This window comes from Equus caballus, chromosome 2 (genome assembly GCF_041296265.1).
Source record: "Equus caballus isolate H_3958 breed thoroughbred chromosome 2, TB-T2T, whole genome shotgun sequence".
Classification (NCBI taxonomy): domain Eukaryota; kingdom Metazoa; phylum Chordata; class Mammalia; order Perissodactyla; family Equidae; genus Equus; species Equus caballus.
In genome coordinates this window covers 121802816-121818546 of record NC_091685.1, presented here as the reverse complement: position 1 = coordinate 121818546, position 15731 = coordinate 121802816, and the positions used below count along the sequence as shown (strand labels likewise).

At 42.6% G+C, this 15731-nt stretch overlaps 2 protein-coding genes and 1 long non-coding RNA gene across 20 annotated transcripts in view; 1 reads left to right on the top strand and 2 right to left on the bottom strand.

Moving 5' to 3' along the window:
- CFI (complement factor I) overlaps positions 1-5470 on the bottom strand; it is a 63899-nt gene extending 58429 nt beyond the window's left edge. For 15 of the 16 annotated variants that reach the window (XM_070261565.1, XM_070261563.1, XM_070261570.1 and 12 more), the window contains exons 1-2: positions 5331-5470; positions 227-419 (exon numbers count right to left, since the gene is read on the bottom strand). The gene's annotated coding sequence lies outside the window, so the exon portion shown is untranslated. Of the gene's footprint in view, positions 1-226; positions 420-1864; positions 2074-5330 lie in introns of those variants that run through there. The other variant, XM_070261575.1, reaches the window with a different exon arrangement.
- Positions 5471-5580: 110 nt separating this feature from the next.
- On the top strand, positions 5581-15460 carry GAR1 (GAR1 ribonucleoprotein). Of its 3 annotated transcripts, none has more exons than XM_001503521.5 (7): positions 5581-5767; positions 6237-6456; positions 7931-8085; positions 8543-8602; positions 12992-13130; positions 14727-14792; positions 15142-15460. In XM_001503521.5, exons 2-7 carry the CDS (start codon positions 6249-6251, stop codon positions 15153-15155), a joined length of 642 nt encoding a protein of 213 aa, XP_001503571.1. In that variant the 5' UTR covers positions 5581-5767; positions 6237-6248; the 3' UTR covers positions 15156-15460. The 3 variants fall into 3 exon arrangements, with proteins under 3 accessions (XP_001503571.1, XP_023492517.1, XP_023492518.1); XM_023636749.2 differs by having other exon boundaries at positions 5581-5899; XM_023636750.2 differs by having other exon boundaries at positions 5613-5815.
- On the bottom strand, positions 11406-12295 carry LOC138923300 (uncharacterized). The gene is made up of 2 exons (XR_011436767.1): positions 12179-12295; positions 11406-11778 (listed from the first exon to the last, which is right to left on the bottom strand). It is a non-coding gene; the product is annotated as an uncharacterized lncRNA (long non-coding RNA).
- Positions 15461-15731: the final 271 nt, after the last annotated feature.

Below are 15731 nucleotides of genomic sequence, written 5' to 3'. Positions count from 1 at the left end.
TGTGTAAGATAAGTCAGAGAGACACCTTGCGTCAGAAAGCAAGTATGCTATCAGGGGCTACTGAGTGGCATTAAAAGACATAGGACTCAACTTGAAGGGGCTCTCACAAGCCAAACATGAAAAAATTTAAGCATTAAAAAGGACAATAATAACAAAGGATGAAACAATAAGGGAAAGTTCTTTATTTCAGCTAGTAATTGCTGGAGAAATGATAAAATTAGCAAACCACTATTCAGCAACTCCTATGAACGAATGACTCCAGGTGATGATCACCAATAGCTGCTGAAGGCATCAGGTGACAAGTTGGTGGGAACTTTCTAACAGATGGATCAGCTGATACACTGATGGATCTGAACATCACCCGAAGAGAGACAACCAGACGTCATGTGCTTCCTCATGTGATGCTACAGGAAGTATTTCTGCAAAAAAAAAAAAAAGAACCTGAACATAATCTAGATCTCACTGACAGTCAACCAGCAGTTTACAGGAAATACAGAGGATAGAGAAACATGGTTTATACACCAAGATGACAGGAAATTCTATAAGATAAAATTCTCAGTTTCTTCAACAAATACCTGCCATGAAAAAAAACAGGGACAGGAAATTGATAAAGAATAAAAGAGGACTTCAAAGACACATCAATCAAATGTAACGCATGGATAGGGTTTGGACCGTCACTTAATCAAATTAACTGTTAAAAAACATTTTGAAATAATTTGGGAATATTCTACATGGACTATTACTAACTGATACTAAGGAATTATCACTTTTGTTAAGTGTGATAATGGTATTGTGCTTATGTTTAAAAAGTCCTACGCTGGAGACTTATGGATGAAATGCTATCTGGGTCTTAGTACAAAATAATCTAGCAAAAAAAAAATACACATATATATAAATAATAATGAGAGGATAAATGAAAGAAGATTTGCAAGAGCAGTAACTGTTGAAGCTGGATTATTGGAACATAGAGGTTAATTATACTGCTCTCTCAACTTTTATGTTTGAAATTTTAATAATAAAATTTGTTTAAAAAGTAAGTCATGAGTTCATACTGTTTCCAATTTAATGGCAACTTGGCTAAGTCCTTTTAAAATTTTGTTCCAATATAAAGTTTTTCAGCCCTTTCTCTTCTCTGTCATTCACAACAACTCCTTACCAAGTATCTTAATTAGATTTTCTAACCTTTCAGTAACACAGTTGGATGTATGCCTTCTTAGATCTTGGATCCTATAATTAGGCTATACTTGTACCTTTTCTCTTTTTTCCCCAATCTTTTTTATAACATCTTTGTCTATCATTCTATAGCCATCTGTTGACAAGCAGAATCTTAATGGATGGGCAAAAATTCGAACTATAAAGAAGAGTTCAGTTCAGTTCAACAAACACTTGTTGGGCATCCATTTGATTTTACAGGCACTGTGCTACGCGCTTAGACACTGAAGCATCTACGCCTTAGCTCCCACTCTTCGGAGCCCTCAGTCTAGTGCAGATTTCTCAGCTGGGGTTCTGCAGGTGCCATTAGGTATTCTGTGAGAGGTAGCTGCTAGGGGTTCCAGAAGATACTGGAATTTAAAAAAAAAGTTTCCTTCTCCATGCATTGCAGTGATGAATAGTGGTCAAGCAGCCCTGTTAATAATTTTGCTAGAGGTCCTTCACCTATATGGTGGTGCTCTGCATGACTGTGTCATTTGACTGAGTCCTTGGTCAGTTTCTGATGTGAGACGGGGGAGGCTGTTGATAACTGGTGAGTGCTCAGTTGTACTAAGGGAGGGATGATAGGTTGATGCCATCAGCATCTCCCTCTTGAACTATCTCCTATCCTCCCCCAGCCTCCCCTTACATAGCCAACCCAGCGCAAACACACCTTCCTGATAGGATAGAAAACCAAGGGGGTAACTTCGAATTCTAAGGAAAGACTGCAAGTGCTGCGACTGAGACGCCTCCCTGCTGCTTTGTTCTGTTGTAAATATCGCCAACATGGAGCGCGCAGGTTACAGTGAATTTATTTTAAAGATTTCATTTTTCTGTTGTGATTTCCTTGTTCAGCTTGCTTGTTGTACACTTTATTAGCACCTGTTTGACAAACATGACAGAGTCTAATGTGGTGATTTTTGAAAATGAAGTAGGAGACGGAAAAGAGCCCTAGGCCTAGGTCATTCTGGTAGAAGTTAGTGAGAAAGAATCACAACTTAGAAACGCAGCAATGGCTCTGGCAAACCGAAAAGACACAATCACAAATCACAGCAGAGGAACAAATAATTTTAAACGGCCTTTGGAATCCCAGAGTAAAAAATTTGTTAAAAAAAAAAATTCACCTTATAAAAAGGTCCAGAAGGCAAGTTATTAAGTAGCAGAACTTTTTGACTAAAAAAAGAAAAAGCCTCACAGTTGTAAGAACCTCATAATTCCAGTATGTAAATTTATAGAGACTAAAATGCTAGGATTAAGACATAATATGAGAAACTAAAATGGTTTCACTGTCAAAGTTTGATAAATTGCTGTAATTAATGACGTCACATGATGTCAAAGAGATTTTTGTGTAATGAACCAAAAAATAACTTCTGTTGACGGATCAACAGATTTCAACAAGAAATGTCATACGGTAGCACTTGTAAGATATGCATATTGTGGTAAAATTCAAGAAATTTTTTCTGCTATAAAATGCTGCCCCAAACAAACAAGAAAGGCCAAGAGACATTTACTATTTTGTCTTCAGATTGGAAACAAAAGGTACATTTTGGAGGAACTGGGTTGGCATGTGCACTGATGGTATCTCATTAATGATTTAAGCATTTCTCCATGAGAGGGTTCACTTTCAAAAAAAAGAATATCCTTGTGTATTCACAACTCACTGCTTTCCTCCCAGAGAGGTGCTGGTGTTGGACACTTTTGGAGCTGAAATGAAAAAACTTCTAGATGCCACTGCAAAAATGGCTAAAGTTATTAAAGGACAGTTCCCTCAAGAATGTTTTTTGGGGGGCTGGCCCCATGGCCGAGTGGTTAAGTTTGCGCGCTCCGCTTTGGCAGCCCAGGGTTTTGCCAATTTAGATCCTAGGCACAGACATGGCACTGCTCATTAAGACACACTGAGGCAGTGTCCCGCATAGCACAACCAGAAGGACCTACAACTTACTGGGGGGCTTTGAGGAGAAGAAAAAAAAAAGAAGAATGGCAACAGACGTTAGCTTGGGGCCAATCTTGAAAAAAAAAATGTTTTTTTTGGTGAGGAAGATTGGCCCTGAGCTAACATCTGTTGCCAATCTTCCTCTTTTTGCTTGAGAAAGATTGTCGCTGAGCTAACATCTGTGCCAATCTTCCTCTGTTTCATGTGGGACACCACCACAGCATGGCCTGACAACCGGTGCTATGTCTGCGCCCAGGATCCAAACCCATGAACCCTGGCCTGCTGAAGTGGAGCATGTGAACTTAACCACTACTCCACTGGGCCAGCCCCAAGAATGTCTGAAAAACTGTGTGAAAATCCAGACAAAGACTACATAAATCTCCAGCCACATACATAAAATCTTATGGCTTAGGAGACCATTTGTTCCAGAGAAGCCAGCTTCCATGTCATGAGAATGCTTAGGCACTCTGTAAAGAGGCCCATGTGGCAAGGAACTGAGTCTTCTGGGCAATAGAGAACGTTAGCTTGCCAGGCACAAGTAAACCACCTCAGAAACTGATCCTCCATCCCCTGTCAAGCCTTCAGATGACTACAACCTCATGAGACCTGAGCCAGAAGCACCAAGCCAAGCTGTGCCTGAAATTTTGACCTACAGAGATTATGCAAGATAACGTTTATGGTTTTAAGTCACTAAGTGCTGGGTAATTTGTTACACAGTAAGAGAAACTAATATAGATTTTGGTTCTTAATAGAAAGTTTGAGCTGAAAAGTGAACTGTGGGAAAGTTCACTTCAAGAAAATAGTAGGCTAGATTTTGCCAAATGCTTTGAAGATCAAGAACGGCTGCAGAAACTAACATACTTAGCAGATATTTTCCATCACACGAACTAGTTGAATGAGTATCTTCAAGGGCCCAGAGAAAATATTTTTATTTCAAGTTACAAGATATTTGGTTTTAAATGGAAATTGAATCTTTGGGAAAATCATATGGCAAAAAAGAAATCCTGAAATGTTTCCACTGCTGCTTGCACTTGAGTGTGAGGTGATTTAGGGTCGGAATAACACAAGAAGTGTGGCAGTGACACCAGGAGGCCTGTAATGGCAGTACAAAGTACAAAGCTACCTTAGAAAGGATTAATAGAAATTGATAGCTTTGGATAAAAGAGTGCAACCAAGGCTGTGGTGGGGGTGGTGATAATGACATTAGAGAAGAGAGTGCTCAAAGGTCAGAGTGTAAACATTCAGACCCCAAGAGTATGAGGCTGCCACGAGGACAAACAGGGACTCGGGATGATGAACAATTTGGGAAGAGAATAGGAGGCAGCAGAAAAGGACTGAGGGAAGTGAGAATCCAAGGTTCTGGCTTGTCCCTCTAACTAGCTGGGGAAGTTACCTCACTTCTCCGAAAGTCGGTTCCTTACCCATAAAATAAAGGGGCACCAGATAATCTGGAAGGTTCCACAAAAGTTCAATGGTTTCATCACACTGAGTTGGAGATAACAGTGGAACACCACATCGAGGTAGAAACTGAACGTAAACGTTAAACGACACAAACAAAGCAAAACAGAGCAGCAGCTATGAATAATCCCACCTCTGTATGATGTACAGAATTTAAAGTACATTTGTCAAATCTGAATAAAAAATGCATTTATCACATTCCTTTTATAAATAGATAGGACTATTAGTTCCTTTCTCAAGAAGCTTATAATTTCGCGTAGATGACATATTGTGATTCCTGAAATTTCCATAGTGAAGGTCACAAAGTCCTTTCAAAATCAAAATAACCCTCTGAAACAGGCACCACTCCCCACCCTCTTTCAGAGCAGGTGGTCGGGTGCGTCAAATGTCAAGTTAAGGTCTCAGAAGCCGCGGGTGTAAGAGACCGTCAAACTCAACGCACAGGAGGTCGCTGGCTTTCTTCGGGAGAGAAGTTTCCGCGGAGGGAGGAGCCAGATGTCAGGGCTTAAAGGCAGACGGGGAGAGGGCTTGTGGTTTAGACGGTTCACAAGCTCAAAACCTACTCGAATGAATAAACTATCTGGTACAAAAGATAAAGATAGGGTTTGGCTTTCTATCGGAGAACACAGTTTCTCTAAAAGTACACACGCGCGCGCACCTCCCTCTTGAGCTAGTCAAACCACAGGACCACAGCACGGCCGGGACCAGCCCACGACCGCGCGCACTCGCAGGACCCGGACCAACCAACCTCGGCAGAGCCACAGGAACCCCCGGCGTGCTCCCGCCGCGGCCACACCCCCTCGGGGCCGAGCGCCCCTCCAAGGCCCTCAGGGCTGTTGGCTGCGCAGCCGCGGGAGCTGACGACCACCTGAGGCGCCAGCTGACCACCTCGCAGTGCGAGAAGCAGGGCACACGCAGGCCAAACCCGCCCGGGAAACCCGGGCGCCGGGAGAGGGCGGACCCCTGACGCCGCCGTCACCAGGGCAACCCTGCGGGCACTTCCTGCAACGTCGCGGCAAAGGACGCCGCTATTACACGTCACTTCCTCTGCTCGTCGGTAGGCAAGTCGAGCTGACTGCCGTAAATGAGCGGTTGAAGTCAGATATTATTGCTCCTCTTCCGCCGCTGACGGCTGTTTTGGAAAGGTGACAGCGGCGCCGGTTTCGCCAGTGACTGGCTTTTTTGGTAAACCAGTTATTCGACTTTGTGCTCCTCCTCCCGCCCCTTGTACTGGTACGGTGGCCGAGGAGGCTCGCGTGCGGCGGAAGTACCGGGCGGTGGGTCTGAGCGCTAGGGCCGGAGGCGCACGTGGCGCCGGTGAGTGGACGTGGGGAGCAGGAGGATCCGAGGATGGTGGCGGACGCGGACTCACCTGCGGCGGGAGCAGGGGAGGAAGGGAGGGATACGCGTGAAGACCGCGCGGTCTGCTGGGGGAGGAGGTACCAACCAGGGGTGGCGAGGCCGCCGAGTGGTCGCGGCTCTCGCAGGGCAGTGACACTCCTCACCCTTCGGGGTCCTCGCTGGCGGCCTGTCTGTGGGCGAGGTGGCAGGGTTGATACGATGGTTGTCCCCTGTTACTGGGTTCTGACCGGGGCTCGGAGGAGGTGCGTGGTGTGCACAGTGAGCACGAGGCGCGCGCCGTGTTTCCCTCCAGGGAGGAGCGAGCATGTCTTTCCGAGGCGGAGGTCGTGGGGGTTTTAATCGAGGTGGAGGTGGCGGCTTCAATCGCGGCGGCGGCAGCAACAACCACTTCCGAGGTGGAGGCGGCGGTAGTTTCAGAGGCGGCGGCGGCGGCCGGGGAGGATTCGGACGAGGGGGTGGCCGCGGAGGTTTTAACAAAGGCCAAGACCAAGGACCTCCGGAACATGTGGTTTGTATGTCGGCCTCGAAGCTTAGCCTACCTGGGGGCAGGGTGCGGTGGGGTAGCGGGGCGGGTGCGGTGGGTTTGTTATTAGTAAGTTTGACGGGAGTCAGGTGCTGGAAGATGGATCCAGCAGCTGTTATACTGAGGGTGCTGCCTGGTTGGGGAGGCAAGTCTGTGGAGATGCTGCAAACTGACTTGTAATCGTGCTGTAGCATATAAGGGGGAGATCGAGAAAGCCGAGAGTCACTTAGAATGCATCATGGAGGTGGAATTTGAGCTTGGGCTGAAAGGAAGAGGCTAAATAGGTAGTACTGTGTGCTCACCTCTAGTGTCCCCATTTTACAGATAAGAAAACTCACTCCGAATTAAGTTTTTTTGCTAGGATTATAGTTAGTGATAAATGATCAGTAAGTGATATATTTGAGATATAAAGCCAAGTTTTCTGGCCTAGAAGCCCGTGCTTTCAATTACAAAAAAAGTGAGAAAAAAAATTTTTGCTTAGAAGGGAAACTACAGAGGGGAAGTCAAGAAGAAGACCTAATTAGAGCAGTTTTGGGGTAATTATCAATGAAGTGAAAGTCACTGGAAGTGAGAGAGATTTGACAGTAGAAGCCTACATCAAATGGGAAAATGGGTGAACAGGGTCTAATATAAGGAATAGGTTGGACCAGGGTGCAAGATGGTTTGAAAACGGCGCTGGCCAGAGCGACAGGTCCTATCCCACAAGCCATTGCTACAGTCCATCCGAGACCCATTGAGACCATAGTGGAAGTGAGAAGAAGGAAGGGTTAGATAGGAGAGAGATTTCAATGGAAACAAACTCAGAAGAACTTGGCTAATACTGGGAATAAAAGGTTCCAGGGTTTGGGGCTTGAGTGATAGGGATGGAAAGTTGGTTTTGCAGCAATGTGGTGAATATTTTAGTTTGGGTTGACAGTCAATTAAAAATAAAAGTAGTTATTTTGATATTCCAGATTTCCCTGAAAAAGAGATTCCAGACTTCACAAAAAATTGATGACGATGTGGTAGCGGGAAGTTATAAAATGAGAGGAGAAAAAGACAGGAGAACAAGAAAGACTGATTTGTAATTAGGCATTGGGGAGAAGGAAGAAGAGACAGTAGAAGGAAGCAGAGTGTTTAATCAAATAATAATAGTTATAATAAAATAACTGTTATAGGTCTCAATATGTGAGGCAGTTTTCTAAGCGCTTAATCCTCACAATACCGTATATTAGGTGTCGATACTGTTGTTAGCCCTATATTAAAGATGAGGACACTGCAGCAGAGAGAAGATGAGAACGTTACCCTAGATCACATAGCTAGTATGTTGTGGCGTTGGTTTACCAACGCGGGAAGGCTTTTCTGCCTCGGAGGGGAGCAGATAGGGTGAAAGCCCAGGTAGCCAAGAAGAAAGCTTCCAGAAGAGGTTGGTCAATATCATTGGAAATTGTTTTATATTTTAACATTGTCTTGTCTTGTTTCAGTGTTAGGAGAGTTCCTGCATCCCTGTGAAGATGACATAGTTTGTAAATGTACCACAGATGAAAATAAGGTGCCTTATTTCAATGCTCCAGTTTATTTAGAAAACAAAGAACAAATTGGAAAAGTGGATGAAATATTTGGACAACTTAGAGACTTTGTATCCTTTTTAATTGGAAGATCTACTGATCCCATTCAAAGGTTACTATTTGCTTTTTCTAGAGCTAAGTATTGATTAAATTAAACTTGCTGCTTCGTTAAATTGCACAGTGTATGCTAAGATTGAACCATAAAGGAGAATCAAGAGAGGAGAATGTATTTTCATATATGTTGAAAAGATAGGCCCCATAAAGGCGACTTCCTTTCTAGGTTTTAGAAATAATTGCTGTTTGGATAAGTGCTACAGGATTGAGGTACTTTGCTTTGGATATGATGATGCCACTGAATAGTATGGTGGAATTGGAAGTTTTGAAACAAAAACTTGAGTTCCTCCTGGAAACTCAATTCTTACTTTTCCTGAAGGTTTCCATATATTTGAACCTGTTTTTAAAATTATGTGTGAATTCAGAAGTTACCTTCTTTGATCTTAATTGCTTATTCCTTAATAAACTTAATAGTATTTTTCAGTTAAATTGTCAGAAAACATGAAGGCCTCTTCCTTTAAAAAACTACAGAAGGTGAGTCAAGTTTGTGATCCCTAGGATTCTTGATTTTATAAGCAAATGGCCCCCTAGGACGGTCCTACGTAGAGCACTCAAGACTCCTTCAGTGTGTCACTGGTGATGCTCTTACAGTGAGACATTCTGTGCTTCAGATGGTGAACTTTCTGATGCTTGAAAGTGATTTAATGTAGACTTTCAGAAAGTATTCCTTGCTCACATTAGCAGATTCTGTGACTGCTAGAGTATGTGTTTTAGTTTATATGGAACTCTTTTGTTGAAAAGCCTGCATGACCAAACATTCTAAGTAAAACCTGAAATTATAAAACTTATATTGAAGTCAGATATTAAGTGATTTCACATGTATTTCAATGACATTATGATATATGCTGTGAAGAAGAAATATAGGTTGCTATGACAATGTTAATATTGGGACCAAATTTAGTGTGTTGGCTTTCTGGGGAAGTGCGCATGAAGCTGAGTCCTAAAAGTTGATCAGGATGATTCCCAAACCTGCTTGCACATCAGAATTATCTGAGGGAGCTTTTAAGATGTATTTCTAGGTTCTGCCTCTAGAAATTTGACCCAGTAGGTTTTAGGCATGTAGGGACCAGGATTCGGTTTTAAAAAGGAAAGCTCCTGGAGGACGGCCCGGTGGCATAGTGGTTGAGTTCACATGCTCTGCTTTGGCAGCCTGGGGTTCACAGGTGCAGATCCCAGGTGCAGATGTGAGCGCTGCTCATCAAGCCATGCTCTGGTGGCATCCCACATAAAATAGAGGAAGATTGGCACAGATGTTAGCTCAGTGGCAATCTTCCTCACAAGAAAGAAAGGAAAGCTCCTGGGTGACATTGATGTGGTTAGGCTAGCCCTTGGGAACCACCACGCTGGTCAAAGAGGAGGAGGAAGTGCATCACAAGAGAGAAAAGAGTATGTGCAAGTCTCTGAGACAGTCGGCCACTTCAGGGATCCCGGAAAGGCAGAGGTACAGCTTGGACGAGAACATTTAGGAGGAGTGGGGAAAGTTGTGATTAAGAGTGGAGGAGTGCGCAGGGGCTGGGTTACTCAAGGCCTGCAGGTTATGGGAAAGAGTTTAGACTTTAGTTTCAGTTTTGCTTTTAAATATCAGGGCAAATACAGTTAAATTTATACTTAAAAACAGCACTAGAAAAATAAAAGAGCACCTGGAAAGGGGTCAGTGCTGTCTGTGAAGGGCCTGAGGGTGTTGCCTCAGTCCTGAAAGAGACGGTGTTTTGGACTAGGGTAGTGACAGTGGACGTGGAGAAAAGTGGTAGGTTTATGAGAGGTAGGGAATAGGGTCGATAGGTCTTCGTAGTTGATTAGCTGTTAAAGTTGAAGTGAAAAATATCACCCTCTTTCAGATGTGTGATTTCACCCTCTCTGGATGGTGCCACCCTTTAGTGAAATGGGCAACACTGGAGAAGAAGGGACTAGGGGAAGATAAGGAGTTCAGTTTTGAACATGAGTTTGGAGCACTTGTGAGAGATTCACATCGTTAGAAGCTCAAAGGAAGAGTCTGGACTAGAGATAGAACTGGGAAGGTGTCCTTGTAGACACAGTCTGGAAGAAAGCGTGAGAAGAAAAGAGCTTTGGGACACCACCTAAATTTTTGTGTCTGTTAGTGGAGACTGAGAGGGAGCTGCCAGTAGAGGAGGAGGAGGCACACCAGGAGAGTCAAGAGAACAGAATGTTTCCAAGAGGAAGTGCTCAGCTCTGGCAAAGTGCTGCTGCCAAGTGTTCGTTGGATTTAGTGACATGGAGTACACAGGTCACAAAGCCAACGGTGGTGGGCTCAGAAGCCAGATGGGAATAGGAGATATTCTGGGGACATAGACTCTAGACCAGTGCTGTCCAATTGAATTTTCTGTTTTTTTTTTTTTTTTTTTTTTAAAGATTTTATTTTTTCCTTTTTCTCCCCAAAGCCCCCCGGTACATTGTTGTGTATTCTTCGTTGTGGGTTCTTCTAGTTGTGGCATGTGGGACGCTGCCTCAGCGTGGTCTGATGAGCAGTGCCATGTCCGCGCCCAGGATTCGAACTGACGAAACACTGGGCCGCCTGCAGCGGAGCACGCGAACTTAACCACTCGGCCACGGGGCCAGCCCCCGAATTTTCTGTTTTGATGGAAATTCCCACCCAGTACAATAGCCACTAGCCATTTGTAGCTATTGAGCACCTAAAATGTGGCTAGCGTGACTCAGAAATTGGATTTTTTTTGTATGTGAGAAAGATTGACCCTGAGCTAACATCTGTTGCCAGTCGTCTTCTATTTTGTATGTGGGTTGCTGCCATAGCATGGCTTGATGAGCAGTGTGTAAGTCCCCACCTGGGATCCGAACCTGTGAACCCTGGGCCACTGAAGTGGAACATGTGAAATTAACCACTGTGTCACTGGGCCTGCCCTGGAAACTGAATTTTTAATTGTTAATTATTTTAAATCTAAATAACCACATGTAGCTAGTGGCTGCCATATTGGACAGTGCAGCACTAGACAATATTTTTGAGAGGATTGGCTCTGAAGGGAAGAAAAGTGATAAGGTGATATTTACAGAGCCATTCAGACATCCTGTTGTAAGTAGTACATTATAGTTTTGAAACCCCCATGCATGTTTTGTGTAAAATTGTGAAATACATATATTTCATTGTGAAAAATACCGTAATTAACCCCAAGTATAGGGTGGATTTAGTTTCTGTGTATCTCCATTACCTTGTGTGTTCAGTAAATAGTTATTGATTTGATCCTTTATTAAAGTCTTGAAATAGCTAGTATGTCAGTGCTTTATTTTGGATTTCAGTGCTAAATTTTTCATAGTTTCATTTTCTTTATTTGTTATTTGAGTGAAAATGTAGTTAATTTTTGGAAGGCATTATCTGTTTCTAAAGAGAAATGAGATTGAATGGGTTTTGGGTTTTGTTTGTAAGCGTGTAATGCTGATTGTTTGCCAAAGGTTCAGTGCTTTATATACATTGCTCCTTTGATCCTCACAAGGACTTTGTGAGATAGGTGCTTTATTATGTTAATTTTGCAGATCAGAAAACTAAGGCACAAAGAAATTAAGTCTTTGCCCAGGGCCACACAGTAGTAAGTACAGTAGTTCCCCTTTATCCGCAGTTGCGCTGTCTGTGGTTCCAGTTACCGCTGTCTGTGGTTCCAGTTACCGGTCATCAGCTGTGTCTGAAAATATTAAATGGAAAATTCCAGAAATTAAAAATTCATAGTTTTGAATTGCATGCCGTTCTGAATAGCGTGATGAAATCCTGCGCTGTTCCGCTCTGTCCCGTCTGAGACGTGACTCATCCCTTTGTCCAGCGGATCCGCGCTGTAGACACCACCCACCTGTCAGTCACCCAGTAGCCTTCTGGGTTCTTATATTGGCTGTCATGATATTGTGGTGCTTGTGTTCAAGGAATCCTTATTTTGCTTAGTAATGGCCCCAAAGTGCAAGAATAGTGCTGTTGGCAATTCAGATATGCCAAAGAGAAGCCGTACAGCGCTTCCTTGGAATGAAAAGGTGAAAGTTCTCGACTTAATAAGAAAAGGAAAATGTTACAAAACCTGAAGTGAGTTTGCTCACCCGTTGCGCAGCAAGCCAATCTCTGACACTGGGGGGTGGTGGAAGAAAGTAGGAACTTTATTTTTGCACAGCGCTGAGCAAGGAGAGAGGGCAGCTAACGCTGAAATCCCAAACTCCTCGAAAAGCTAAAAGGAAGGGTTTTTATTTGGGGCTTTAGGTAGGGGAGGGGGAGCATATGGCCTTGCAGGTCGGAGCTTTCCCACCAGCCTGTCTTTGGCCTTGAAACACTTGCAGAGAGGAGGGAGCCCGTGACCTTGCTGGTCAGCAGCTTTCCCAGCAGCTCGTATCTCTTTGTGGGGAGGAGATGGTCCAAGTGCTTGTCCTTGACAGTGTCTGTCTCCGTGGAGGATGGCGGATTCTGGAGCCAGGAAGCCAGAGAGTAAGCAGGGAATGAGTGTTTTGGTTTTAACCCCATATATGCTGGTTTAATGTGGGGAAACTGATATCAGGGTCGATATCAAAAAAACCGCATGCTGAGGTTGCTAAATCTATGGTAGTTTTTATTATAGTATATTGTGGTCAATTGTTCTATTTTATTGTTAGTTATTGTTGTTAATCTCTTACTGTGCCTAGTTTATAAATTAACCTTTATCATAGGGATGTATGTATAGGAAAAAACATAGTGTGTATAGGGTTCGGTATGATCTGTGGTTTCAGGCATCCACTGAGGGTCTTGGAACACATCCCCCCGTGGACAACGGGGCACCACTGTAGTAGGGTGGGGATTTGAACCCAGGCAGTTGTGTAGGTTCTTAGTGATTATACTATGCTACCCTCAGGTAACCGCACTAACTGTTTCTATCACATTTCCAGTTTTATATAGACCCTTATAAGCTGCTGCCACTGCAGAGGTTTTTGCCTCGACCTCCGGGTGAGAAGGGACCTCCGAGAGGTGGTGGCAGGGGGGGTCGAGGAGGAGGAAGAGGAGGAGGCGGCAGAGGTGGCAGAGGCGGTAAGTTATTTGTGGGGGAGAAGTTCTACTGAGATTTCATGTAATGCAATTAATTTTGTACATAGGCAAATCTCCCTTATGTTTACCTTTTTTTTAGTAAAGCTATTTTCAAATTTTGGCAGTTTGCTATAGTAATAAGGCTTAGTTTCAGTAACTTATTTAAAAAGAAAAAACCTAATAAAGTATATTGTGAGAGATTTCATCTCTTTGGGTTACTCATGTTTTGTTGGGCATTTTACGAAGTCTAGGATTATCTTAATTAAATTTTAGTTTTTTAGTGAATGTCATTGAGTGTTAATTGTATGCCAAGAGCTGGTCATATATTCTTTTAATATCCTTGTATATTCCTCAATATTCAGGAAAACCTTGAGAGGTAGGTGATATCTTTATTTTATGGATGAGGAAATGGAGGCTTACAAAAGCTAATTTTCCCAATTGCCCGCCCAGAAATAAAACCCCTATCTTCTGATGTCATGTCAAAGACTGTTACCAATAAATGCAGTGCTTTGATTTCAGTATTTTGACGTATGTTTCCCCAAAGCTTTCGTAATTCATCAAGGGCAGCCAGATGGTGAGCAGGGGTGGGTGGGCTGGGGTGCAGCACTGAGTGTGCTTAGATCTGTGAATGGTGATGGGTGAGTGACAGGATGGTGGGCAGAGCCAAAAGCAGGGAGTAAGAGGAGCTGAAAATGGGGGTTGGACTGCTTCTGTCCTGGAGCAGGAAAGAGAGAACTCTATTTCCATCTTTGCCTCTCTCAGTTTAATTATTTCACTCTATAAATGTGTTTTTTTGGATGTAGATAGCTAGGAGATAATCTTTTAAGAGACTGAACATATTTATTTCTTAAGTATTTTGGGGAGTACCCTTTTGAGAATCTGATGAATGGAGGTCCCCTCATTCCCATTCTGTATTTGGTCTCATATATAACATTAAAAAATATTCACAACTCTAGTTTATTTTGTTAAAACCTGTATGTGTTATACTAGTATTTTGGAAGTATATTTTTGTTTTCTCTTTTTATCATTTCTCCTTTTATAATTCATCAATCCTTAGAAAGTTAGCCCCCAAAATAAGTAAAAATGGAGACTGAAGTGAGAAGCCAAATATGTGTTGGATAATATAAAAATGCTTTAAAAATTTAAAATGTCATGGCTCATCAACGTGAGCATCCGTGGTGGTCCATATGCAGCTCAGTTGACCTTAAACATTGTGTTTGTTGTAGTATCCCCAGAGCGAAACCACCCATATCTGCTACCCTTAGTTCCTGGGATGAAAAGCCTTAGTTCAAACAAAAAAGTATTTACCATGAGCAAAGTTGAGGTTCTCATACATTTAACAGTAGGGCTAGATCGAACTTAAAGTAACAAGCTTTCCTAATTCATTAAAACAGAATACTTGTTTAAAAGTTGTAAGCTAGGGTTTTAGCCTGCTGCCTGATTGGGAAATGACTACAGTTTCTTTTAAAAAATTCAGCAAGATAAATTATGTGAACCTGTGTTGATGCTTCTTTGTGGTTGTAGGAGCTGTGTTGATACTTGTAGGCTCACCAGAATCCCAGGCTCCGGTTATTTAGTGCATGTTTCCTTCGTTTTCAGGTGGCTTTAGAGGTGGAAGAGGAGGCGGAGGCTTCAGGGGAGGAAGGGGCGGTGGTGGTTTCAGAGGTGAGTGTGGAAAAAATCTTTAAGTGACTGAATTTCTAGAATTGGCATTGTCTACCACTTTTTTTTTAGTTTTATTTCTTTTTGCCAGCAAGAATAGAGAATACCGTGTGTTCTTTGCTTTAGCCTAATTTATAGCTTCATTTTATATCACTCTTTGCTTTTCCTTTTGAATTTTTCACCTACTTCTAAATTTATTTTGCTGTATTATTAATTTGAAAAATAGAAAGGTAAAGTAGGTTTGCTAAACATTATAAGAGCTAATGCTGATTCTAAACTTGAGATTTGAGGAATAGTGCTATTACAAGTGCATTTTTCTGTAGCTGTAATGCTTTCATTTTCTCTTAATCAGGGAGAGGACATTAAGTGGACAGTTGACAGAGAAACTTCTCAGGCTGACTTCTGCATTAACCTGCACGATCTACTTCTCTGGATCAGAAAGTTGTTTCTGGAGCAAGTCCTGAAGAACTGGTCTTTTTATGACCATGGAACTGAAACATCAGCGTCCTGCAGAAACAAGTGCAGCAGAGTAGGCAGTTTTGCTCTAAAAGACCATGAAAAAGTGTTCCGGTGTTTTGTACAACGCTTGGAAGTCTGTGCTTGCTTAATAAATGGACAGTTTTTATTTGAAGCTTATTTGAATTTTTAAAATAAAGTGTTTTATTCCTTTAGCTTATTTAGACCTGTGTTTATTAAACCAGAGCTATTTTTGAAACTAAGAGGAACAGTGAAAGCTTAAACCCAGTGGATTTCAGATAGAAAGAATGATTTGTTTACAAATATCACTGATCTTTAAAATAATAGACTGGTGGAGCAGTACCTTCACATTACTCATAAACCAACACCCCCTTTCAAAATGTTTGCCTTTTGTGTAGGAGAACATCAGCGCCATTTACTGCATTTCCCTTTATGTTAGTTCATAAATCAGAGTTAGTCAAGCAG

What these genes read in the sequence shown, in the direction of transcription:
- GAR1 (XM_001503521.5), top strand. Translation starts at nt 6,249, where the DNA reads ATGTCTTTCCGAGGCGGAGGTCGTGGGGGTTTTAATCGAGGTGGAGGT. An exon ending in ACCTCCGGAACATGTGGTTT is followed by an intron (nt 6,457 to 7,930) that starts GTATGTCGGCCT and finishes GTCTTGTTTCAG; the next exon opens with TGTTAGGAGAGTTCCTGCAT. An exon ending in CGGCAGAGGTGGCAGAGGCG is followed by an intron (nt 13,131 to 14,726) that starts GTAAGTTATTTG and finishes CTTCGTTTTCAG; the next exon opens with GTGGCTTTAGAGGTGGAAGA.